This window comes from Salminus brasiliensis, chromosome 6, assembly GCF_030463535.1.
Source record: "Salminus brasiliensis chromosome 6, fSalBra1.hap2, whole genome shotgun sequence".
NCBI classification, from domain to species: Eukaryota; Metazoa; Chordata; class Actinopteri; order Characiformes; family Bryconidae; genus Salminus; species Salminus brasiliensis.
In genome coordinates this window covers 2,314,956-2,342,857 of record NC_132883.1, presented here as the reverse complement: position 1 = coordinate 2,342,857, position 27,902 = coordinate 2,314,956, and the positions used below count along the sequence as shown (strand labels likewise).

General features: G+C 43.6%; 1 protein-coding gene across 3 annotated transcripts in view; it reads left to right on the top strand.

Annotated features, from left to right (window-relative positions):
• Positions 1–27,902, top strand: part of glis1b (GLIS family zinc finger 1b) — a 145,318-nt gene that overhangs the window by 50,134 nt on the left and 67,282 nt on the right. For all 3 annotated transcript variants that reach the window (XM_072681305.1, XM_072681304.1, XM_072681302.1), the window contains exons 3-6: positions 11,821–12,010; positions 15,605–15,747; positions 16,145–16,455; positions 17,889–18,596. In XM_072681305.1, coding sequence (XP_072537406.1) covers positions 11,821–12,010; positions 15,605–15,747; positions 16,145–16,455; positions 17,889–18,596 — 1,352 coding nt within the window. The remainder of the gene's footprint in view (positions 1–11,820; positions 12,011–15,604; positions 15,748–16,144; positions 16,456–17,888; positions 18,597–27,902) is intronic.

Here is a 27,902-nt window from a genome sequence, read left to right as displayed (position 1 = left end):
ATCTTAAACATTTTAGTGAGCATAGCTGCTGTTTATATATCTATCTATTTATTTATCTATCTATTTATTTATTTATTGCAAATCATTTTAATAGCAGACATAAAATAGTATTTATTTAGTATTAGTAATTGTGTTTATTTATTTATGTTTTATATAATTAAAATATTTTTAGTATTTGTTTGTTTGGTTGTTTGTTTATTTAAGTAAATCAATAACTTTAATAGCAGAGTAGTTGCAGACATAAAATAGTATTATGTTTACAAATTACAATAGCCATAGCAATATAATAATAATAACTTCTCTACCAGTAATATAATGTCATTTTTATAAGACATTTCAGTTGATCATTCGTGATATATTATTACATTATTAAGTTTTATGACATTTTTGAGTGAAGTGCATAGTTATATTACATTCGAGGAATTATTACTTTATTGAGACATTATTCAAATATATTATAATTAGTATATTATAAATATTATTATTACAAAAAGAGCTACAGACCTTTATTAGATATGACATTTAGCACTTAAATAAGTGTTAATGAGTAATAATGAGTAATGAGTATTCATTTATTTATTTATGTATGTATTTTAAAATTAAAATAACTGTAGTTTAAGTATTTACTCATTTATTTATTTAACGAATTGCAATCATTTTAATAGCAGAGTAGTTGCAGACATAAAATAGTGTTTTGTTTATAAATAATAATGAATAAAGTATTCATTTATTTATTTATGTATTTATATAATTAAAAGAATTGCAGTATTGGTTTAAGCATTTACTCATTTACACACTTTATTTAATGAATTACAATCTTTTTAATAGCAGAGTAGTAACAGACAGAATATTTTGTTTATTATTAATAATGAGTAAAGTATTCATGTATTTATTTATGTATTTATTTAATTAAAATATTGTTTGTGTTTATTTGTTTGTTTGTTTATTTAATGAATTAAAATAATTTTAATAGCAGAGTAGTTGCAGACATAAAGTAGTATTTTGTTTATAAATCATATTGAGTAAAGTATTTATTCATTTATGTATTTTATTTAATTAAAATATTTTAGTGTTAATTTAAGTATTGAAGTTTCTTTGTTTAATGAATTACAATCATTGTAATAGCAGAGTAGTAGCAGACATGGAATAGTATTTTGTTTATGAAGTAAAGCATTTATTTATTTAATTAATTTAAATCATTGTAATAGCAGAGTAGTAGCAGACATGGAATAGTATTTTAATGAATAATAATGATCATAATTTAAATTTTACACTATTGACACAGGTTATACTACACTCGTTTGTGTGTGTGACACGTGATATTACACTGGCGTGTGTGTGTGTGTGTGTGTGTGTGTGAGACACAAGTGATATTACGCTGGTGTGTGTGTGTGTGTGTGAGACACAAGTGATATTACACTGGTGTGTGTGTGTGTGACACAGGTGATATTACACTGGTGTGTGTGTGTGTGTTTGTGTGTATGTGTGACACAGGTGATATTACACCAACCAGTCTGACCACTCTCTGTTGACCCTCTTCCATCAACAAGGTGGAAACAGAGGGTCTGCAGAACCGCCGCTCACTGGATGGGTTTCCTTTATTCCACCATCCTGAGGAGCTCTGGAAATCGCTCAGCAGTTGTAGAACTACCCAAACCAGAACTTCCCTGACACCAGATCAAATTCTGATGGTTGATGTGAAGCCTACCCGAAGCTGCAGGCCTGTGTCTGCATGATGTTGTGCCTCTGAGGAAATGTATACTAGGTGCTCTATTATGAAAGCAGCCACATTAGCTGTACTTATGGCTGTGAGAGAGAACTACAATAGAGCACTTCTCCTGTTCTCACTGCTGGCTGTGTGTGTGAGTGCTGTGAACTGGCCATGTTTGTGCAGGCAGTGCCAGCACATCTGCCTGCTCTTCATCACACAGAGGCTCTGCTTTGCCCCCGGCTGCTGCTGCTTGCTCTCCCCAAAGCCCGGCCGTGTCATGGCTAATGGAGGCTGAACGCTAACAAGCCTTCTAGTCTTCTCCTGTGCTTTCATGCGGCCGGATCAGAGGTGGGAAAGGCCTCTCTGCGCTCTGAAACCATCTGAAACGTCCTCTCTGTCTTTTGGGCTGGTGAGCTAGAAGTGCACACTCCATCCAGTGGATGATGAGGTGGGGTGGTGGTGATCATCATGCAACATCCTGACCTCACTAATGCAATCAAATCCTCACAGCAATGCACCTTCTTCTCTGGACAGTAGAGTGACAGTTACTCTAGTTCTAATAAAAAAAAACAAACAATGAATAAGCAGGTGTCCCAATACTTTTGTTAATTTAGTGCATGGATGGATCTGATAATGGATACACCTTAGAGTTCAGCCCGTTCAGAGTGAGGGAAGGGAGTGAGGAGGTGTTCAGGAGCCTGATGGCTTGTGGATAGAAACTGTTCATCAGTCTGGCTGTCCTGGACTTCACGCTCCTGATGCTGCTTCTCCAGAACTTCTCCAGAAAAGGTAGTTCTTCTATGGCATCGTTCAAAGAACCATTTAAAGCACCTCAAATCTCATTCTGAAGGTGAATTATTGCATTGTAAGAGGGATTGGTCAGAGTTTTAGCTGTCTTTCACCATCAGCTGAATTGAACACATTGACCAAGAGGCCCTATGTCTTTGGATCCGGCTGTGACTAATTCTGTTAAGCATCAAAGCTTTACCTCATTGCCCTCTCTTTCCCCCGTATATGTGTTCAGTATGGATCTGATAGGAACTGATGTACCTTGGCAGCCTTACGCATTCGGACTGGAGCTGTTTCACGGGAACATGAAATGCAGTATATGAGGCCCAATATTGCCTTGAATTTTTGATCCCATGCCATTTTCCTCGTTCTCTCTCCCTCTTGGATGTGTTTAGTCCCTCTGCTGGTTAGACAGGATCATTGAGGAGTCTGAATTCCCCATCATGGCCTTCATCAGGGCTCCCTGAGCCAGTCCTGCTCAGTGTGAGATTCTAAAAGCGTGAGGAAGAATCTCTGAAAAGAATGAAGTCTCAAATGGACAAAATTATTTATGAACAGGAGGAAGAACCATCAAGGGGAACCAAGACTCAATAGGAGAAACTCTTAGAGCATGAAGAAGAACCACAGAGAGGAAGCAAGACTTTGTAAGAACATAAGGAAAAATGCTGAGAGGACCTAAAACCCAAAAGAGAAACATCCCAAAGAGAACTAGAGGGACCATCTATATAACACCTAGACTTGAAAGAAGAAGCTTCCTATGAGCCTGAGGAAGGAACCTGTACTCAAAAGAAGAAAATCTGTAGGAACATGAAGAACCACTGAACCAAAATGTAAAAGGAGAAACTCTGTAAGAGGATGAGAACGACCTACTGAAAGGGAACCCAGACTGAAAAGAGAAAACTCTGAGCAATAAGGAAATTCTTCAAGAGCTGGAGGAAGAACTCAAATAGAGACACTTTCTAAGAACATGAGGGAGAACACCTAGACACAAAAGGACAAGTTCTTGAAGAACATGAGGAAGAACCACTTTGATTAACCTGGACTCAAAAGCTACACTTTCACAGAGCACAGAGTAGAACTACTAAGGGGAACTCAGACTCAAAAGAAGCACCGTCTGAAGAGTGTGAGGAGGACCCACGTTCCTTAACCAAGACTCAAATGGAGAAACTCCCTATGAGCATAACCAAATTTTAAAGGAGAAACTCTCTAAGAATGGGAGAAGCTCCAGAAGGAACCACGACTCAAAAGGAGAAATTCTTTAATAGCAGGAAGAAGTAGGACTCAAAAGAAGAAACGCTGTAAGAGGATGAGAACGAGCTCCTAAAAGGGAACCCAGACTGAAAAGAGAAAACTGTGAGCAATAAGGAAATTCTTCAAGAGCTGAAGAACCAAAACTCAAAAGGAGAAACTTTCTAAGAACGTAAGGAGGTTCTGCTGAGAGGCTCGTAACAGAAATCTGTCTTCTGCACCGCACTGTGTAAAAGCAGCGCCATGATATGCAAGTAATTTTTAAGAAATGAGGTAAGGAGAGGTATTCAGATCAGACGGAGGAGAGATTTAGGAGATGAACCAGTGCCTGATGTTCTTAATCAAAAAGCGTTCATCAGAGACCTTCAGAGGTATACTCGGGTTTGTCTTGGTACGTACAGATCTTTAAATATGAGAACATGCTGGGTAAAGATGCTGTAGGGGTCTCGCCTTGCTTGCTCTAGGGTGGGTGCTGTCCCCCCACATTGCTTTAGTTTATACGTAGGTGAAAGTATCTGTCACTGTACTACGTACTGCAAAATGTGTCCTCTGCATTTTACCCATCTGTGGTAGTGAACACACACCCACACCAGAGCGGTGGGCAGCCAACTCCTGCCAACTGAAGGGCCTTGCTTAAGGGCCCAACAATGACAGCTTGCCGAGTCCGGGTATCAAACCTGGACCCCTGTCATCAATAGTCTGGGGCTCTAACCGCTGAGCCACCACCACCCACTAGTGTGGTGCCGGCCGTCACTGGCGTCTGCTGGCCGGTGCGTCAGAGCCGGGTATTTGGCGCATCCCTCCAGACGCAATGGTTGCCCGGTGACGTCGCATCGGCTGCGCATGTGTCGGAGGGGGCGTGTGTTGGTCTCGCCCTCACTGTTTTCAGGGGGTTTTGCATGTGATGGGTGTGGAGGGCGGGGAGAGAATACATACCAAGGTTCACTAATCAGACGAAAGCCTTTTTACACTTTTGGAGTTCAGCAAATTGTTGGACTTGGAAATGGAGTCTTGTCCAAAGTTTCTGGAGCTGATCAGCCCTAAAGAACTACACCCTGTGATGCTCGTTGCTATCTTCCTCCCCCCCAACAGTCTATTTCCACGTCTTCCTCCTGCGTGGTTTAAACAGCAGCACTGCTTATGAATATCTCTATGCTGATGGGCGCGGTGGTCTCGAAATGAAGGGTGTTCAGGTCAGTCTCTGGAGTATTGCTGTGTATCTCAGCAGTGGAAACACAGGAGGAGCGCCACTGACCGAAAACAGCCCAGACAGACGTTCGTCAACAGTCAGACGCTCGTTGCTATTTTGGCAGTGAATTGTCAACACAGGCACGTGCAGCCCGGCGCTCACTGAAATAGCAACCCGCCAAGGTCAGTCTGACCGCACTTGGCTCTTAAAGGGAGCGGCGAGATTGGTTTTGCATGTGATGGGTATGGAGGGCGGGGAGAGAATACATACAGGTTGGGTAATTGACGATCTAAATTAGGGAGAAAACTATTATTTATTAAAAATTAATAAATTAATAAAAAAAGAGGTTGGGGGTATGATCAGTGACACAAAGAAATTGCATCTGCGTGAAGATGCGAGGACAGAGAGTTCCTCAAGTTCTTCGAAGTCCCCCAGATTTGCAGGGTTCAGGGACAGAGGGAGCCAGCATTGGCTCCTCAGGGCGATTGTGGAAAAAGGAGAAGCTATTTCTCGCAGCCAGCCTCTCGAGTCCAGAACTTAAACAATAGTTTGTGTTTCAGCTCTCCAGATATGGTGTTGGGCAATCTTTTTTGAAATGTGTAAAACAGATCCGTGTCAAGCATTCCTGCGGCTTCTGGCCCTCTCTCCGCCTGCCGCTGCTGCTTCCACATCAGCGCTAACCATTACCTTCACTCGCCTCTTCTGGCACCGCAAGGGCTTATTGTGATAAATATTTATTTTCACACACTCAGGGCCAGCGTCCAAATCAGGTCAGTGATGATGTCTCAATGGCAAGATTAGATTTGACAGCGGAGAGAATTTTAATAGCTTGCAAAACAACAGAGTGGGAACGACCAATGTTTCTGCGAATGTTGGCCAGTTCTGGGCTCGTTTTCTGAGAACACCGGGAAGAGCAGCCATTAAGCTCGGGCAGAAAAAATCTGATTCTCACCTGCGATTCATTTCCTGTTTGCTAGAGATCTGCTAACGATGTTTACGTTGGGTTTACATGTCAGTTAAAGAGTGTACTGTAGCCTGACTGTGTGCTGAATTCATACAGACAGTGTAATGTGTGTGTACTAGATTAATGCAGACCTCAGACTGTGGGAGTAGTTTAGCCATGTTCAGCTCCTCCTCCTCCACTGCTGGGTTATCTCTTCACTGTAGCTTCCTGTAGCTGCTGCCCAGGTCATCAGATTCAGACCCCTGACTCTGGCCTACAAAGCCAAGACTGGACCAGCCAGCCCCTCCGTACTTGATGGCGATGGTCAAAAGCCGATCTGCACCAAGAGCCCTTCCAGCTTCAAGTACGGCTCGGCTCGACCCGCCATCCTTAAAGATCCATGTAGGACGAGCGTCCAGACTTTTTACTGTCCTGCACCGAAGTGGTGGGACGAGCTTCCCCTGGTTGTCCGAACAGCAGAGTCCAACGCTCGCTGTCTTCAAACCCAGACTGAAGATCCTCCGCTTCTGAGAGGACTTAGTGTGTCATCAGCTGGTTGCTTTTGTTAGCGAGATAAGCAGCAGGTCCACGGCTGGAGAGGGTTCGTAAAGCATAAAGACTTCTTTCTCACTCAGCCAGACTAGTAGCTAGCTAGTCAATCCCAAAGCAGAGGACTGTCCTTCAGGCATGTTCCTCGGCTGTTCCTCAGCTGTTCCTCAGCTGTTCTCCTCCTGCAGGACAGGCTGAACTGGGAAGCTCTGCTTTGTGGAATTCCTGACTGCTGCTTAATCCACTGGTTTACAGCAGAGCTCTTTACTAGTCAATCGGATCAATGAACTTAGATCAATAATATGATCTGTATCCTCAGAAGTAGCTCTGCTGAAGTGAACTAATCGACCCGTTCAACCCCGGAGTTAATCAGCTCAGATTTCTCCGCTCCGGCTTCATTTGTTATTAGCCTGACGGCGGCTAACGCCCGGCTAGCTCTCCTTCTTCCACATAAATCAGCAGACTCACCTCAAAGCTTCAGACTGAATGGAGATACGTGTTTTCTTTATAACACAGCGAATAAAACAGTGAGAGTGAGAACCGCCGCCGATCTCTGATGTTAGCTGTGCTGCTAGCTCAAATAGCAGGGTTTTCAATTGACGCTCTTGCAAGCATGACGTCACGAACATTTTAACATTTTTTTTTTATTAAATTTAAGTTTAAAGTAAAGCGCTCCTCTAGTTACTTTCTCTTTTATTAAATTGAATGGATTGATTGGTGTTTTTCAAAAATTTTAATCTGAAGAAATCTCAGCATTTCCAGCTGATACCGCTGTCTAGAACCCGAGGCTAGATTAAGCCTGGCTACAGTGAATCTCTCCAGTTTTCCATGAAGTCCTGTTTTTTTGCTTTACAGAACCTGAACATCTTTCAGTGTTGTCCATTAATGAGCACAGCTGGAGCAGAACGTGCTTCACGAAGAGCCTGTGTAAAGAAAGTGGCTCGACTAAAGGGAACGGTGAGAGATGACTGTACCGACAGATTTGCAGTCGGTACGCAAATGTAGGCCAATAACGGACCACTCGCAGTGATACAGACATTTTTCACTCTGTTTAGAGCTTTGATGTCCGCCGCTGTTTTCATTCATGTAAGTTCTCCAGCACCATGCGAGCCAGCAGGGCGTGTGTTATGTGTTCTACATCTTCAGTGTGCATCACTAGAGAATATTTGCCTCAGATATGGAACGAAATCAGTGGAGTCGTATATTTGCAGTCGTAGATTGTGCGCTGTTATCCTCCAGAACCTGGAACAGCAGATATAAAACATGCTCCTGTCACATGACATGAAAAAAACATCAGCGCTATGTTTTCTCTTCCAAATCCGGTTCCAGATGTTCCGATCATAATTTATCGATCACAGCGTGGAGTTACGGAATAACTGAATTTTGAGAGGAGGAACATGCCTGAAGACCCTCCTCCTCCGAATCTAACATCCTATTAACTTCCATTTCCTTGCTCACCCTCCACCACCTCGTTACCTCCCTTGTACATCGGTTAGATCTCTCATTCCAAGCTTCACTAATCAGACGAGAGTCTTTTTACACTTTTGGAATTCAGCAAATTGTTGGACTTGAAAATGGAGTCTTGTCCAAAGTTTCTCTGCAGCCCGACGCTCGTACACACCCACCCCCACCCCCACCCCCACGCTTTACACCACTGAAATAGCAACCCGCCAAGGTCAGTCTGACCGCCCCTGGCTCTTAAAGGGATGGTGAGAGACACGCTGATTGGTTTATTACTGCTCGTTACGCCCAAAACAAACTCACCCCTGATTTATTAAGAGACTCAGTACATGACTTTGAGCATTTTGAGCCGAGCAGGGCGAACTTTTCCCGCTGTTATCATAGCAAAGACACACCGACACACCCCCTAAATCAAGCTGCACGGTGCACGATTGATAGCTCGCCTAAAAAGATAGCTAAAATAGGACCTGGCGTATTTTTCTTAGAAACACAGAGAGTACATTGGGATTCGTGCTCACACAGCAGAATGCAGCAAGTCCAGTTTTTGCTTTGGAGACCACCTACAGCAGCCGCATAGCATAGGCTAGCCTAGCATAGCCTAGCAAAGCCTTTAACACAGTACCAGGAATATTGTAATGAATCTGTGTAATTATTATTCCCGAGTCTTACAGACTAGTGCTGCTGTCCCTCTCGGCACGCTGTGCGCTTAGCTAGCTGAAGAGATTGTAGCCAGTCGGCTGGGTTGGCTGGGTTAGCTTTTAGCCTTGCATGCGCTTCACCACCTCACCAGCTTCCCTACGCCGCTCAGTTTGGCCCTCCTAGCATAAGATTTGAGCCTTGTTGCCTTCCTTCCATGTTGTCCTGATGCAGATGTGGCGTTTAGCTTAGGAGGGCTTTCTCTAGTGGGCGTGGTTAATGTAAATTTAGGTGGTGTATACATATAATGAGTCAAGACTGTGATGTAACAGTTTTGGGGTTTTGGAATCGGCCCATTTTACAGCTCTGTTTTGGTTCTGCTGGATCTTCTGCTGGGCAGTGTTTGGGGGGGGGGGACGTTCCCCCCCTTCCCCCATATGAAAACACCACCAAGGCTGAAAACGAGCTCAGTCAAACCCCAAAGATCCCGAACTCCAGCATTAATGAGCCTCTCCGTTCCCTCTGATGGAGGTTGGAGCTGCCTGGCTGTGGTCTGTCCAGCAGTGATGTTGCACACCAGCGCAGTTTGATGTTCCAGGAGTCGCGTCGCTCGGCCAAACAGGAACGGTCCAGCGCTCGATAAACAGGACCGGTTCTGTTCTCTGAAGAACGGAACAGAAGTGAGAGTGAGTTCCTTCTGTTTACAGAGCCGAGAGGGAACCGGGGTGAGTTTTCCACGAGCTCAGAGACTCACTAAACCCTCACAGTCTCACTGATTTCTTGCTCTCTCTCTCTCTCTCTCTCTCTCTCTCTCTCTTTCTTTCTTTCTCAGTCTCTCTCTCTCTTTCTCAGTCTCTTTCTCAGTCTCACTTTCTCAGTTTCTTGCTCTCTCTCTCTCGCTCTCTCTCTCTCTCTCTCCCTTTCTCTATCTCTCTCAGTCTCTCTCTCAGTCTTTTGCTCAGTCTCTCTCTCTCTCTCTCTCTCTTTCTCAGTCTCTCTATCTCTCTCTCTCTCTCTCTCTCTTTCTCAGTCTCTCTCTCTCTCTCTCAGTCTCTTTCTCAGTCTCACTTTCTCAGTTTCTTGCTCTCTCTCTCTCGCTCTCTCTCTCTCTCTCTCTCCCTTTCTCTATCTCTCTCAGTCTCTCTCTCTCTCTCAGTCTGTCGCTCAGTCTCTCTCAGTCTCTCAGTCTCTCTCTCTCTCAGTCTCTCTCTCTCAGTCTCTCTCAGTCTCTCAGTCTCTCACTCAGTCTCTCTCAGTCTCTCTCTTTCTCTCTCAGTCTCTCTCTCTCTCAGTCTCTCTTAGTCTCTCTCTCAGTCTCTCTCTCTTTCTCTCTCAGTCTCTCAGTCTCTCTCACTCAGTCTCTCACTCAGTCTCTCTCAGTCTCTCTCTCTTTCTCTCTCAGTCTCTCTCTCTCAGTCTCTCTCTCTTTCTCTTTCTCTCTCAGTCTCTCTCTCTCTCTCTCTCTCTCTCTCTCTCTCAGTCTCTCGCTCTCTCTCTCTCTCAGTCTCTCTCTCTATCACAACATTCAACAAGACAGAGAGAGAGAGAGAGAGAGCTCTCTCTCTCTCTCTCTCTCTCTCTCTCTGTCTTGTTGAATGTTGTGATTGGGCGCTGGTATCAGGCAGGCTTCTCTGGGTGTTGGGGGATTATTAATAACATCAGTGTGAGATGATTATTAGATTTCGGAAATGAAGTTAAGCTCACTGGAAAGAACTTTCGCTCGCCCGCGCTGGAGGAGAGGCTTCACCCTCCCTCAGCACAGCGTTTCCACACTCTCCACACGCCGCCGTCCACTCCGCTGCGTCCTGTTACTTTTGACTCGGATGACAATCTGGAATCTGTTTGTGCAATTTCACTGTAATGTGGCTGTTGAGAAATGGAACCTGACCGACACAATGGTCAGTTCATCATCGTGTTTGAAGGGGATTTGTGTTGGACAGCGTTTTGGCCCGTGTGCGCTTGGAGTCTCACCTCGTCCACCTGCTTTCCAGAGCTGAGAATAGCATTTATCTTTGTCTGCGTTCTCGCAGAACCGGGTTCCCTGGGTTCCGCAACAATTGATTTTCTTTAAATAAATAAATAAATAAATGAATAAATAAATGAATTAATTAATAAATGGGCAAAAAACCCATCCAGTGTTTTTATCCCGGGTTATCATTTATTTGGCAGCCGTTTCGCATATTTTCTGGCGTCCCACAGGGTTCTATTTTAGGGCCAGTGTAACTTGAACACATGCTGGACACAGATGGAATTTAGGCTCCGCCTTTAACCCACCCATGCAGTGAACACACACACACACCAGTGATCAAACCCACACACACAGTCACAGTGAGCACATATTCCCAAAGTGGTGGGCAGCCATTGCTGCAGATTTTTATTATTTATTATTAATTACACTGTTTTGACAAAAGTATGTGGACACCATACTTCTCATTCATTGATTTTTCAGAAATTAACGGTTTTAAAAAAATCCACTGCTAAGATTGATCCAGCTTTTGTTGGAGTAACTGTCCCTACTGTCCAGGGAGGAGTGCTTTTTACTAGATTTTGGAGGAGGAGCATTGCTGTGAGGATTTGATTGCATTCAGCAACAAGAGCGTTAGTGAGGTCAGAATGCTTTGCTCAAGAACACAACAGTAGCAGCTTGCCGAGCCCGGGTATCCAACCCACAACCCTGGCATCAATAGCCCTGTGCTCTGACCACTGAGACACTACTGCCCTTAATAAAATCCTGGGTTAATTATTTAGTTATTGATCCTAATTGAGGAGCTACTATCATTTATTTGGCAGCCGTTAAATTTTCGCTGATTTTGTGGCATCCCACAGGGTTCTATTTTAGGGCCAATGTAACTTATGCAAATTATGACTATAAGTGGTCATAATGAGTGAAGAACTGGAGTTTGGGCCTACATACAGAGTTTAGGAGGTATGTATGATGTACCTCTGCATCAGTGAGGTCAGGTCTGCCAGCGCTTGGGGCCTTTAACCCCCCTAGCCCAGACTCAGCATTGAGTGTGATGACCTTGATGACCTCCAGCGTGTCCCTTTGTAATTGTCAGTGCTTTTCTACGGAGGATATACGAGCTGTGTGCACGCTTTTGAACAGTTGTAGCTAAAAGTAGCTAAAGGCATGTCTGGATTATTTTGGATGTATCGTGTATATTAAATATTACATATGAAATGTGTAATATGAATTCTCAACTCTGCTGTGTTTTGTTTCATTCCATTCCAATTATTAGTTATTGTTTCAATCAGTTTTTAACTGATCAATCGATCAACTGTGCTTCGTTTCAGTGAACGGAGGGCGAGTGTCTTTCCGCCCTGAGGAGGACGGAGGGTCCGAGCTAGCGGGAGAGGAGTGTGTTTTACTGCACTGCGGACAGAACCTTCCTGACCTTTCAGGAGCCCAGTACAGTCAAGGAACCCACTGCGATCAGCCCACTCAGAACCTCCATTTGCAGGAAAACCCACAGCCTGACTCCAGGTAACATCACCATTCGATGGAATTTAGCCTCCGCCTTTAACCCACCCGTGCAGTGGGTTAACACACACACATACACACACTAGTGACCACACACACACACTGACAGTGAGCACACCTTCCTGGAATAGTGGGCAGCCATTGCTGCGGAGTATAAATAACAAAAAAGCCAATTATTATAATTATTAATTACACGGTATTGACAAAAGTATGTGGACACGCTTATTCATAGATTTTTCTGAAATCAAAGGATTTACGAAAAGGTGGAGTGCTTTTGTTGGAGTAGCTGCCTCTACTGTCCATAGAGGAAGGCTTTCTACTAGATTTTGCAGCAGCATTGCTGTGAGGATTTGATTGCATTCAGCAATAAGAGCGTTAGTGAGGTCAGAATGCCTTTGCTCAAGGGCCCAACAGTGGCAGCTTGCTGAGCCCGGGTACCGAACCCGCAGCCCTGTCATCAATAGCACGGTGCTCTGACCGCTGAGCCACTGCTGCCCTTAATAGTTTGGTTTTTACTGTCATTCTGCTTCACTTCATCGCAAAATTGGTAGTTTGTCAAAAAACAATGTCCCCAACAAGTGGTTGTGCTTCATTTCTCCTCAAACGAAGCTCCAAATGAACAGAAACCAGCAGAAAACACAAGCGTAAATAAAGCTTTTATCCCTTAAGGCAGTGGTGGCTCAGTGGTTGGAGCACTGGGTTATTGATCACAGGATTGTGGGTTTTTTAACCGGGTCCATTAAGCTGGCACGGTTGGGCGCTTGAGCAAGGCATTGGGCCTCTCTGCTCCAGGGCAGCTGTAGAATGCCTGACCCTACAGTATAAATTACAGAAGAGCCAGTTATTATAGTTATTAATTACACTGAATTGACAAAAGTATGTGGACACATGCCCATTCAGTGATTCTTCTGAAATCAAGGGCACCAAAAAGAAGTTCTCCTGTTTTTGTTGGAGTAACTGTCTCTACTGTCCAGAGAAGAAGGCTTTCTACTAGATTTCGGAGGAGCATTGCTGTAAGGATTTGATAGCATTCAGCAACAAGTTGGCGTGTTAGCGAGGTCAGAATGTTAGCTTATGATCACCACCTCACCTCATCATCCCCAACTCCCCACCTCCCCACCCCCCATCCCATTAAAAGTACTGGATGGAGCTCCACCAATACAGTTCTTCCACTGCTCCACAGCTCACACAGCTGGGGGGCTTTATACCCATCTGCTAGACCATGCCTGGCATTATTAGGCAGCATGGTGCCAATCGGTTCATCAGTGTTGATCTGCTCCAGAGAGCCCTAATCAATTGGCAGTACTTCTCTACAGGGACTAGACAAGCTGTGTGTGTGCATTTGCACATCTGTGTCAGCAATGGGTGCAACTTAAAGTAGCTGAATGATGTTCATTAGAAGGGGTGTCCACAAACTTTTGTCCAAAAGTTTGTTCGATCGTTTAAAGGTTCTTCACACTCACACACACACACACACACACACACACACACACATCTATATGACAAACATGGTTCTTTATCGAACCAAATGTGGTTCTTCTATGGCATCACTCAAAGAACCTTATGTGTGGACCCGGTAGAGCTAACACACATTTTTAGATGTGTGTGTGTGTGTGAGAGAGACATTAGACTGTCCAGTTTGCTTGGATCATTTCTCAGCATTTCCCAACAGCCAAACAGGAAGTGGTGGCCTTCAGAGGAGCACTGTAAAAATGATTTGTGGTTTTGGAGAAATGGTCCGGTGGAAAATCAAAATTACACAATTTGCCCCTTAATTCCAGATGCAGTCGGTCAGACACGGCAGGTTTCAGGTCCAATTTTGCTTCTTTGGTTTAGTTTGAGGATAATAAGAGGTTTCTACTGTAGAAGCTCCAGATATGATCAGAACAGATAAAGCAGGTGAAGATAAATCCAGTAAAAAGGAGAAACAAGAGCTTCTCATTCTGAAGAAAGAAAGTAGTGAGATCTTGTCGGTGAGCTAGTCTGAAGAACAGAGCTCGGTTCCTCCAGGTTTCTCCTGGACGCCCCCCAGTCCAGCCAGCACAGCGTGGAGGATGTGTTCAACTCCATCAGCAGCAGCAGCAGCAGCAGCTCACCTGATTTACCATCATTAAGCCCTGATTTACCACCAAACCAGGTGTTGATCTGAGGAGAACTCTAAATAATACTAGACTCCATGAGGAGAACTTTGGAGATGTTCTAATGATGAACACAGTGATGGAGAACCTCCACCACTTTCTGAAGGGATGTGTATTAGTGTATATATTTATAGGTGTGTGTGTGTATCAATTTAGCAGTGCTGGTAAAGGAGTATAGAGGGGATAGAGGAGGAAGAGGGTGGGGGTGGCTAGAGTGAGAGAGAGAGAGAGAGAAAGAGAGAGAGAGAGCGAGAGAGCCTTCTCACGTCACTCAGGAGCATTTTCACAAAATCCATAATGAGCCAACTGACAGGAATTATTATGTGGAAGATCAGAGCGACGCACCAGGAAATCCGACCTGTCCCCCATTCAGCCGGCCACAGATTCCCGCTAGAAAGGCCAGTATTGTGGCTGGTGGATCTTCTGAGGCGCGCCATTATCCCACCGAACCAGCTGACATCTCTCCAGCCCACATTTAGGCTTGGGTTAACCCCTATTGTGTCATCAAAAGCCTGTCAAACTCACAGGGCCTCTCTGGTCTGTCTTAGTCTTAAATACCCATTCATAACTACAGCCGGGGCCAAATTTCCTGCGTTATTTATTCATGGGGGGCTCGGCTGGTGAAGGTGGGCCGCAATTCTAAATTTCCTTAAATGACGGTTTCTTGAGCAGGGAGCAGGTTTATTAAGGCAGGACAGGGCTGTGGAAGGCCGTTAAGCTTTAAACTTATAGAGTTTTTGTTGTTTTGCAAGAAATTCAGTTTATAGAATTGCATAATTAATTACAGATGCAGAATAAATTACATTTTTAATAGATTTACATTCTGTATTTTCTCATATGCTTATAAATACCAGCATGTTGTGAATGGAAAGTGTAGAATCTGCAGTTTTCACTCAATTTCTTCATGAATTAGGATTTCCAGAGATATCTGCAGGTGTTCACCAACCAAAAAACACTGTGCAGTCTAATATACATATATTATTATTATATATTTTTTATATAGTGTGAATATTTTAGCATTTATTAAGACTCAAATGTCTAGAAACAGGTAGAAAACCATCAGAATAATCAAATATTTATGTTAAAATGCATATTTTAGCATAAATATAAGATGAAGACCTTCCTACATTAAGACCTTTTGGCCTGCCGAGCCAAGCCGGTGCCGTGTGTGTGATCCTCGTAGTGCGTTCAGGTCTGTTTTGGTGTGAATTTGTGTGCGAGAGTGTGAGTGAATCCCTTGGCCGAGAGCACAGAGCCTGTCTGTTCACGGGGCTTCAGAAAAGTGCGGTTTTGTTGAGTGGAGGATGAGCTGGCGCAGCTTTGGGAAGGCCTGGCCTTTATCAGTCAACAGGCCAGGCTGCTAATAGCCCTCAGATCGTCCACTGTCAGCTCTCAGCTCTAACTGCTGCTCATATTCCTCCCGGTGTGTATTGTTGTGTGTGTGTGTGTTTCTCCACAGGTCTGCAGGGTTTCAGCGGGGTCTCAGCTCCAGCCTGGCCATCAGCTTCCCCGTCAAGCAGGAGGGCTTCGGCCTGGGAGCGGGAGCGGGCGAGTTTTCGGTGGCAAGAGGCGGTGAAGCGAACGGGAACCGAGTAACTGCAGGTACCAGCGAAGCTTTATTACTGGTAGTAGATCCGGAACGATGAGTCTTGAGATTAATAACTGGATAACATCCCTGGAGAATATCCCTCTTAAATTCCCAGGCTTATTAAGTCCTAAGGCTTAGTCTGTAATTACATGGAAGACCTTGCAAACTGAGCTATTCTTAACAGTGAGAAATGGAAGGGGGGCATTTTAGGGGGGGTCATCTTAAGGCTGAATTTTCAGCAACTGCTATGAAACGCTGTTTTATTTTTGAGAATGAGGAATCTATATGTGGTACAGAACACAGACAGAACCACAGACCTAGCACCCCAGTGCGGTTCTCAGGCGACGCAGAATTGATGAAATGCTTTTTCTCATTTTTTTACCGGCCTGCGGATGTCCCGTCACCCCAAAGCTGGAATTTCGGCTGCCCTGTCGTCATCTTCCGCGGCCCTGACGGCGTACGTGTTTAATAATAATGAAGGCGGCTGCGGCTCCTCCCTGGCTGTCTCTCGTCACTCTGCGCGGCTCTCTCTGAGCTCCGGCGGCCTGAAGAGGCGGCGCCTGCCCATGGCCTCACAGTCCGACAGCATCAACATCGCCGCCATCGTCCGCACCTCCCAGATGTCTGTGTTAGCGCGTGTGAACGGCGCAAACGGCACGAATCCCTCCCCGCCGGCCTCCAGCGCCGCCTTCTCACAGCCGCCCACTTCGGGGTACCTGCAGGTATCAGCAAATTCCATCTAATGCTTTTAAATGTTGATGTTCAGATTTCAATTTTGGTCAAATTTGGCTCATATTAGGGATTATAAGCAAATAAATGTATTAATTTAATCAAAATTTGAATTAACAATTAATTACAGTATATTTTAGTTGTAATTAATTAATTAGGATGCCATTACCATCGTTATGTATCTGTTGTACCATGTATCTGTACTATCACAATTCATTGCATGATAGTAAGGACGGGATGGTATTGACAATTTTACATTTTGTTGTATAGCCTGGAAAAGTGGGCGTTTGTTGATTATTGACATTCTTACTGCTCTCACATTATCAATGATGATTAATGATTTTTATGTAGGTGTAATATTGAAAAAGCTCAAGGCATGTCACACTACCTCAAAAGTGAGAGACAGGCCTCAAACCCATGTACAGTGAATATTTATAAATAAAACACAAGTGACTCATTTTACTAAAATTATTTTACTAAGACTAATATACAGTAATTGATTAATAATGATTAATCAAATTTTACTTGCATTTTTGACCAGTACACTGGCAACCATGCAGTTTTGCACATAAGCAATTTTTTCCTATTATTATTTGTTCAATTTTGCTATTAAAATGCACAGAAATATAAACCATAAGATTTGTTTGATAGAAATATGGCATTATTAATAAGTCAGTATTAAGTTACAATTACAGTATGAATTATTTTGTTATAATTAATAGAGGTGATATTCTCTATTAAATGAAAGTCATACAAACACCTGATAATGAGCATGTTTCAATAATGAGAGACAAAATAATTTGTAGCTATTATTACTGGGCTAAATAAATAAAAATAAAATAATAATAAAAAAAAAATCAACAGTTTTCTTTAGGATGGAGAATATCCCCTAATCTATATATATATGTCCATATGTGCCATTTACATTAAAATTACAATTAAAATTACTTACATAATTAATTGTGAAGAATTACGAGTGTTACATTTACAATTTTTACATTTACAATAAGTTGTAACAAATGTATGTAAATGTAACAAAAGCATAACAACTAGAAAATAGAAATAGAAAACAGCAGCAGAATTTACAAAACAGCAACTTTCATAAAATTAATATCATAATAAAATATCTCCTCTTGCACAAGAAAGACAGATATGGTTTTGAGACTGTTGGATCATGAGCTTATGGGCTTTTTCTGGGCTGAGTTCACTGTTTACTGAGTGAGAAATAATAATAATAATAATAATAATAATTCAGTTAAATAAAAACATACCTTTGTAATGTCCAATCAAATGCATCCAGCTGTGACTTCTAAGGGTTAATTCTGCTTTGATCTGCTTGTTTCCGTAATAACATTTATGCTAAATTGATTTAATTCTCTTTCGTGCTTTATTTTTTTTAATGACCTGCGGATACCCTGTCCTGAAGCCTGCACCTGCCCCTAGCCCCCGGGACCCTTCCGCCTCGCCCTCCACCTGCTGCCTGCTGTCTCTTTCCTCGTCCTCATCCTCCTCATCCTCTTCCTCGGTTTCTTCGTGTGAGGATCCGGGCTCCATGCAGCCTGGGCCAGCTGACGGCCTTGGTTTGCTCATGCACTCTGGAGGTCAGCGGCCGTCCACTGTTTTGAAACAGGAGCCTATGGACGATTTCTCTCCATCTGAGGAGGAGCTTTTTCATCATCACTTTCTTTCACCAAGCCGTGGACAGCAGCAGCAACAGCAACAGCAGCAGCAGCAGCAGCCGCGGACCTCCATGCCCCCTCCGTACCACCTGCACCAGTATAACATGGGCTCCGGCACAGGTGCGCTGCTGCACCTGCACAACCAGCAGCAGCCTCAGCAGCCTCCATCTGGGCCCAGAGCCTCAGGTCCGGCTGGCCTGCAAGCACTGGACCGGGACGACTCCAGCGTTTTTAACGATAAGCAGATATGCCGTTGGATCGACTGCAGTGCTGCGTACGACCAGCAGGAGGAGCTGGTGAGGCACATCGAAAAGGTGCATATCGATCAGAGGAAAGGCGAGGATTTCACTTGCTTCTGGGCTGGATGTATCCGCCGCTACAAGCCATTCAACGCCCGCTACAAGCTGCTCATCCACATGAGGGTCCACTCCGGAGAGAAGCCCAACAAGTGTATGGTGAGTGACTCCATGGTTCCTCAATTAAGCAATGTTGTAGGCCAACGCCACAGTGTTACAGGTCAGATCCACAGAGTTTCACAGTGTTACAGGTCAGATCCACAGAGTTTCACAGCGTTACAGGTCAAATCTACAGAGTTTTACAGTGTTACAGGTCAGATCCACAGTGTTGAAGGTCAAATCCACAGTGTTACAGGTCAGATTTACAGAGTTTACAGTGTTACAGGTCAGATCCACAGAGTTTCACAGCGTTACAGGTCAAATCTACAGAGTTTCACAGCATTACAGGTCAAATCTACAGAGTTTTACAGTGTTACAGGTCAGATCCACAGTGTTGAAGGTCAAATCCACAGTGTTACAGGTCAGATCCACAGTGTTACAGGTCAGATCCACAGTGTTACAGGTCAAATCCACAGAGTTTCACAGCGTTACAGGTCAAATCTACAGAGTTTTACAGTGTTACAGGTCAGATCCACAGTGTTGAAGGTCAAATCCACAGTGTTACAGGTCAGATCCACAGTGTTACAAGTCAAATCCACAGTGTTACAGGTCAGATTCACAGAGTTCTACAGTGTTACAGGTCAGATCCACAGTCTTACAGGTCAGATTCACAGAGTTTTACAGTGTTACAGGTCAGATTCAAAGAGTTTTACAGTGTTCCAGGTCAGATCCACAGAGTTTCACAGTGTTACAGGTCAAATCTACAGAGCTTTACAGTGTTACAGGTAAATTCCACAGATTTTCCCAGTGTTACAGGTCAATTCCACAAAGTTTCCCAGCGTTACAGTTCAGATCCACAGTGTTACAGGTCAAATCCACAGAGTTTCCCAGTGTTACAGGTCAATTCCACAAAGTTTCCCAGCGTTACAGTTCAGATCCAGTGTTACAGGTCAGATCCACAGTGTTAAAGGTCATATCCACAATGTTACAGGTCAGATTCACAGAGTTTCACAGTGTTACAGGTCAAATCCACAGTGTTACAGGTCAAATCCACAGTGTTACAGGTCAGATCTATGGTGTTCTACAGGGTTACAAGTCAAATTCACAGTGTTACATGTACAATCCACAGAGTTATAGGTCAGATCCTCAGTGTTCTACAGTGTTACAGGTCAGATCCACAGAGTTTCACAGTGTTACAGGTCAGATCCTCAGTGTTCTACAGTGTTACAAGTCAAACCCACAGTGTTACAGGTCAGATCCACAGAATTTCACAGTGTTACAGGTCAAATCCACAGTGTTACAGGTCAGATCCTCAGTGTTACAGGTCAGATCCACTGTGATCCAGATCCACAGTGTTACAGGTCAAATCCACAGTGTGACAGGTCAGATCCTCAGTGTTACAGGTCAGATCCACACTGTTACAGGTCAGATCCACAGAGTTTTACAGTGTTACAGGTCAGATCCGCAGTGTTACAGGTCAGATCCACAGAGTTCTACAGTGTTACAGGTCAGATCTGCAGTGTTACAGGTCAGATCCACAGAGTTCTACAGTGTTACAGGTCAGATCCACAGTGTTACAGGTCAGATCCGCAGTGTTACAGGTCAGATCCACAGTGTTACAGGTCAGATCCACAGAGTTTTACAGTGCTACAGGTCAGATTCACAGTGTTACAGGTCAGATCCACAGAGATCCACAGTGTTACAGGTCAGATCCACAGAGTTTTACAGTATTACAGGTCATATCCACAGTGTTACAGGTCAGATCCACAGAGTTTTACAGTGTTACAGGTCAGATCCACAGAGTTTTACAGGTCAGATCCACAGAGTTCTACAGTGTTACAGGTCAGATCCACAGTGTTACAGGTCAGATCCACAGAGTTCTACAGTGTTACATGTCAGATCCACAGAGTTCTACAGTGTTACATGTCAGATCCACAGAGTTTTACAGTGTTACAGGTCAGATCCACAGAGTTCTACAGTGTTACAGGTCAGATCCACAGTGTTACAGGTCAGATCCACAGAGTTCTACAGTGTTACAGGTCAGATCCACAGAGTTTTACAGTGTTACAGGTCAGATCCACAGAGTTTTACAGTGTTACAGGTCAGATCCATAGAGTTTTACAGTGTTACAGGTCAGATCCATAGAGTTTTACAGTGTTACAGGTCAGATCCACAGAGTTTTACAGTGTTACAGGTCAGATTCACAGTGTTACAGGTCAGATTTTGCGGTTATATGAAGGAATTGGTCAGATTGACTGTGAACAGATGCAGTAAACACATATGACTGCTGTAAAACTCTTTACATTTACAGTGGTGGCTTGAGGAATCAGTGGTCATCATTGGTTGGCTTAAACCAGAAGTTTGTATTTCAGCGAGTTTCAAAAACACCTCACTATGAGCACTGGGTAGTACTGAAAGATTAATCAGCTGGTGCTTCTGAGTGCTGCTACTCGGAGCTAGAAAACATTAAACAGTTCTGTATTACTATACATTAGCTCAATCGAATCCGGCGTACTGATACGTTTTTATAGTTTTTAACTGTTGTTTTATATTTGAAAAGCCAGTATGTGACATATATTCCAGGTTCTACAAATACAGCTAAAGCTAAAGATCGCTGTATTGATATCCAGCACCAGTAAAATCAGCCAGTATCAGGCAGTAATTCTTTGTTTTGGTTCTTTCAGGCTCTGTAGGTCATTTTAAGCCTCAGGGTATTGCAGCGGTTATCGTAACCCTTTCGTACGGCTTATTAGGCCACGACTGCACGGTAGAGCTGATTATTTTAGGCACTTGATTTCTTGCAGAGCTGTTCTGATGGACGTGGAAAACTGTTTTCCTTCTCTTTCCTCACAACGATATCGCATGTCACCACAGTTTGTGATTGAACCTGAAGGTCCGCTGAAGGGTTTGGGGATTTAATTCGGCCTGTAGTTTGTAGTTGCAGGAACAGGGCTGCGGCAAAACTCCGTTCATCCAGGTAAAACTCTCCGATTTCACAAGTCAACACACTAATCAATGTCAAACTGCCTTTTCCTCGGGTTCCCAACCCGCACGGGGGGAAAAAAAGGCTCTCAGACCACCACCGACCAGTCAGTCCAAATACACAATTAGTCCACAATTTGTGTAGGGTGAAACCGTGTTTATTTTCTTAAGCTCTCATTTTTGTTTTGGAGGAGGGAATGATTGAAATCTCGAAAGGCCGACACATCTGTTTAACATAACCAAACAATGCATGCACTTGATCCTTTTAAATGGGAGTTTTAAACGTTTAGCTGTCCCACAAGTATTAAGGGAATTGGCTCTGCGTCCAAACCAAACACTTGGAAAAATGTAGTAGTCTGTTAGCCCGTAGAAAGAACCATAGAACAGATGACCACCGAAATTCCCCCTCTTGCTCAATTCGGAGAATTGTTTGATTTCTTGTCAGATGTATTCTGTTTCAAATAAGAGCTGCAGTCCAAAAAGCCTTTTAATTCCCCGATATTCCAACTGATTGTTTTGAAGTAGGCCCCGTATACCCGGGACGTCCCAGGACACCTTTGCATATCCAAATAATCAGCTCCAGACCCGCTCAGGGCCGCTACAAGCTGATACGTACGTGGTGTGTGCATGCTAATATTTATGTTCACTAACATTAAGTAGTTCCGTTTGGGTTGATAATTAGATCTGCTGTTTGTCCTCTTGAGGACAGCGGTGATCTCGGGGCAGCTGGACGGACGCAGATGGGATTACGTCGCCCAAATTCCCTTCCATCTGCGCCACTGTACTCTTTTTAGCGAACTGTGTAGAGCTCTGGAAACCGTTCCGCTTCCAGTGTTTGACGTGTCTGCTGCTGTTATTGCGGCGTGTGGAGACGGGAGGGCCGTGGACATGTGGACACTGTATTCATACATATTACAGATGACATATCAGAGTGTGGGATGGGGTTGAATTCAGCAGAACATGCTGGATGGGATATCAGAGGGGAAGAAGGAAGTTCCAGATTTCAACATGTGTGCAGTCTTGGGCACAGTCTTGAGTTTTGCCTGTGAAGCACTATTTAGTGATAGTGTCTACCTGTAATTAACTCTATATAGCATTAAAATAAACACAAATAAACATAAAGTCAGTGGTCAGTGGGAGTGTCTACCTGTAATTAACTCTATACAACATTAGAATAAACCCAAATACACATAAAGTCAGTGGTCAGTGAGATTGTCTACCTGTAATTAATTCTATATAACATTAGAATAAACCCAAATAAACATAAAGTCAGTAGTCAGTGAGATTGTCTACCTGTAATTAATTCTATATAACTTTAGAATAAACCCAAAAAAACATAAAGTCAGTGGTCAGTGAGAGTGTCTACCTGTAATTAACTCTATATAACATTAGAATAAACCCAAATGAACATAAAGTCAGTGGTCAGTGGGAGTGTCTACCTGTAATTAACTCTATATAACATTAGAATAAACCCAAATGAACATAAAGTCAGTGGTCAGTGGGAGTGTCTACCAACATCGCTTTAAGAGTGATGAGGGGAGAGAGAGCGCCATCTACCCACCCGGAGAGAGCAAAGCCAATTGTGCTCTCTCTGACTCTGGCTGATGGCAAAGCAACATGGCTGGGAATCCGAATGAACGGCGCTGGGCCATAGTGGTATTGGACTGCTGAGTGCATTGGACAGGGTTAAGCTCATACGCAGGAAGTTAGGGATGTCCTGATCCCTTCCAGTACTGAAGTGGACCGTTATTTTAAGCCTGTTTAAGTTCCGACCCACCGCTATGTTTTGGTATAGCGCCCCCTTGCTTCCTCTAGGCCCCATTAATGGATATTATCCCTAGCTTGCAACCGAGAGGAGGGTCCTTAGATGGTAACAGAATGTATAGTATGGATCCGGGCCAAAATAATTCATACTAATAACACTAATGAAACTAGAGTTCAGGCTTGAGAAAGTTCTTTAGCTCAGTTTAAAATAAAATAGGTCCCAGTTCTACTGTCTATGGTTAGCACTTTGTTTTCTTTTTCACTGGTTTTCACTCTCAGGATGTTGTTTAGCGCTCTGCTCTCGCTCTCCATGCTTTGCCCAGTGTGTGTATGCGTGTGTGTAGTGAAATGCGGCCCTGATGTCACTCAGTGCCGAGTGACAAGACAGAACAGCAAACAACTGCTTTTTTCTTGAGCTGGAAGATGCTAACCAGGCGCTGGCCTGCGAACAAGCTGGAGCATTGTGGCAGAAAGGGCTGGATGCTGCTGCAGGATAACACACTGAGCTGTGCTGGAAGCCAGTAAAATGGTTGGGCAACAGTTTACACACGCACACTCAAACACACACACACACACACACTCACACACACTCACACACACACGGTTGTAATGTTCTGGGAATTAATTGTTGGCAGGAATGGGGCAGTAGGATGACTGACTAATAAACAGTTCTCAGGTTCGGTTTGGAGCACAGGGAGTGTGAGTACACATCTTTGTGTGTGTGTGTGTGTGTGTGTGTGTGTGTGTGTATGTGTGTGTTCGTGTGGGTCTATATGAACAATCACGTAAACAATGTTGAATGGACAATGCATGAAAACCTTTGTCTTAAACATCTGAACATTAGATTATACATCATGTAATCAATACTATGGGATGTAAAGGTAATGAAACAACTTTAAACATCATTTATAAAATTTTATAAAAGTATAATAAACAAAAAAAAGTTAGGACACACTATGCCCTAACAGCTTGGGTTCCCTCTCTTACTGACCTAACCTCGACTAGACATTTCCTAGAACTATCTACCAGTCAGAGAGAAGGTTTCCCCCACTCCTCCAGGCAGAAGTCTTTCAGCTCTGTGATGTTTGAGGATTTCTTGCCTCCACGGTCTCTCGATAGGATTAAAATTCTGGCTTTGTCTTTCCAGAACTCTCCATTTCCTTCTCTTTAGCCGATCCTTGGGAAATTTGCTATGAAATTTAATATTTTAGGTCATTGTCATGTTGCATGGTCCGCCTTAACTTCAGCTTAGCAGCTCATAGTGCTCACAGTGGACCCTCCCTGATGACAATCTCCCCTATAAATATCATGATTTAAGTTTTACATACGTAGTATAAATGTGTGTGTGTGTGTGTGTGTGAAGACATTTCTTCAGTTGTGTGAGTTTACTTAGATGACCTTTCATCATCTCTCAGGGCTGCTCACATGAAGATCATATCTCCAGATGTTCAAACAAGTTCAACAAGACAAAAAAAGGTTTTTAGGGAGTCCTCATTTGTTCATATGCACATATATTTGTATATATTTGTATACCTGTGTGTGTGTGTGTGTTTAGACATGCGTGTATGTGGACTGCCTCACCCTTTGATTGTGTGCTGACCTTATTTAGGCCTCGCTGCAGTGACCATCTATTTCTCCACTGGCTGGGAGGTTTGATTGAAGCGGTGTTGTGTTCGTGGTGCTCATGCAATAGACAAAGGTATTCAGGAATTCCAGCTATTCTGTACGGAGGAAACAGATGAGACGGTTTGATTTAGAAGCAAATGCTCCAGAAAAACCCAGCTAATCCCTTTATTATCTTTCCAACTGCAGATTCCAGGCAGCATTCGAAAGGCATGATCCCTCAGCATCCAAACATAACAGTCTCTCTCTCTCTCTCTCTCTCTCTCTCTCTCTCTCTCTCTCTCTCTCTCTCCCAGCTGTGCTGCATTTGTTTCATGCGGCGCCTTGGCAGGAAAAAGTCATTATTCCGAACACGAGACACCCTCTGACTCTCAGATTTGTCACCGTCCGTACCTGGCTGCAGTGTTTTTTAATACCCCGCACGTAAAAACGTGAAAACATCGTTAAAACAGCGCTCTGTAAAAACGTCTCAGAGTTTCTGCTTGACCCTTGTCCAATTAATGATGGCCGCGGGCTGTTTCTGCGGTAGTCGGAGAGAACAGCTAAAAGGAAACAACATAATCTCACTGCAATATCCTGTTGTGTTTCATGCCTAATTCGAGTGTTGTTTTAGTTTATTACATTTTTTTCTACCTCCTGTCTGCATTAATATTAAAAATATATCCAGCCTCCCCGTCGCTCCCTCCATCCCCCTCCATCTCTGTCTCTCTGTCTCCTGCTGCTTCGAGATATATATATATATATATTTATATACGAGAGCTCGTGGATTGGATGTCTCGTCCGTCGTCTGCACAAACCTGACGTTTGTGTAAATATTCATCAGAGCAGTGTCTTACGACAGCGCTCAGTGTTCCTTTTATTATTATTCCCGTTTAATGAGCGGGCTCATGTCGAGGGCCGGACGTTAATGAACGTGCCTGCTTTGAATTTCCTCTGGAATTTATTGGTTTAATTCTATTACACGAATAACTTGGCTCTAGCTCTACGGGTGGATGTATCAGTGCTGATTCAGATGTTTGTCTGGAGCAGGCGTTCACTGTCTGATGGTTCAAACTGAGGTTCCTACTTTGCCGAGTTCTGAGCTGAGCCCTGCAGTTGTCTCTCGCTGCTGTTTTTCCTTTGAAGTACAGTTAGGTCAAAAGTTAGACCCAAACACAGTGGTGGGAAGTTACGCTCCCCAAGAACAATGATTACAAAAGCCACACAGAGGACATACCTAAATACACTATATTAGACAAAAGTATAGGGACACTCACCTATTTATCATTTTATCATATCCTATTAACCTAGAGTTGATCCTGCTTTTGTTGGAGTAACTGTCTCTACTGTCCAGGGAAGACGACTTTATTCTGGGGATTTATACCCCCCTAGCCCACGCCTGGCATTAGGCAGCATGGTGCCAATAGGTTCATAATTATCTGCTTCAGAGAGTCCTATTCTATTTGCAGGGCTTCTCTACAGGGACTACACAAGCTGTATGTGCATTTGCACATCTGTGTCAGCAATAGGTGCAACTTAAAGTAGCTGAATGCATTCATTTGAAGGGGTGTCCACTAACATTTGGACATGTAGTGTACAAGGACATTCAGTGAGTATAGGAAATATCGAACCCACAACCCTATAAACCGCTGAGCCACCACTGTCCAACAAAGCTCATGCTTAGGCCCGAACTCACAACCTCGGTACATATAATGCCGAGGTTTGCTTCTTTTGTTCTGGACTAAAGCTACTAGTCGAGTGTTATTCTCATAAACGCGATGGTCATATCAAATCTATATAAATATATATATATATATATATATATATATATATATATATATATATTAAATATATATATTTAAGCACCTGCAAGTCTAGTGGGGTATTTCAGATAGAAACTAAACAGCCGTTTATGTATTTATTATTTTTTTCCATCACCAATTTCCTTCCCAATTTGGACTGCCGTACACCCCCCCACCCCATTGCACGTGATGTCCCCGACAATAGTGAGGGCGGACCAACACCTGTGTGCACAGTCACGCCTCTCATTTATTCAAAATTTTCGAATTTGCCCATGCAACATCACCGAGCAAACAACCGACGCGTCTGGAGTGGAGTGCAGCATTACCCAGCTTAGACGCCAATGACAGCCAGCATCGCAGCAAAGCGATGTGGGAAGAGAGCGCCATCTACCCACCCTGGAGATGGGAGCAGCATGTCTGGAGCAGCATGTCCGGGATTCGAACCAGCGATGCTCTGATCGTAGTGACGGTTCCTTAGTCCGCTGGACCACTCGGGGACCCAACTAGCAAATCAGTCGGTTCTTGGAGGCAACATGTGGCAGCATGAAGCTGCTCCAACACTGACCTTGCATACCTATTGTCTTCGCTGTAAAACTGGACCCAACATTTCCCTACATTTCTTATGAGACAGCTTATACATATTTCAGATGTCAGAAACAGGGTAATGAGAAAAGGTTGTGGAGAGCAGTCCGCTGCAGATATTTCAGTGTTGGTGGAGGGGTGGAGGGGCTGGTATCTGGAGCCAAGAGCGCACGGAAACATATTTAAAACATTATGCACGTTACGCTATGCTGATCTTTCCGTAAGGGAATACGCATGATGGTGAAAAGCTGTGATGCTTTCTGGAAATGCCTCTGTGCCTCTTCTAAGTGATCAGTGCTGTTTTTACACAGCGCTGCATTCGGAGTCTGGCTTTGATTTCCTACGAGCGTCCTGCAGAAACATCATCACGGGATGGTGACAAGAGGATCGCTTTGCAAAGCCTTTCTCAAACGGTTTAGGTGGTCCGGGCTTGTTTTGGAAAATCCGTCACCTGGTCATAACATCATTAATGAAGCAGAGCGTGGATTAAACAGATTAAAGGATAAAGGATTGATTAGCTGAGACATGTTTGGGGTTTGAAATGTGCCTCTTTAGTTTTGCTAGGGTCGCTCTGCTACTGCAATAAGGCCAATGTAGCACTCTGGGCAATGGTACAGACCAAACGGCCCATGAA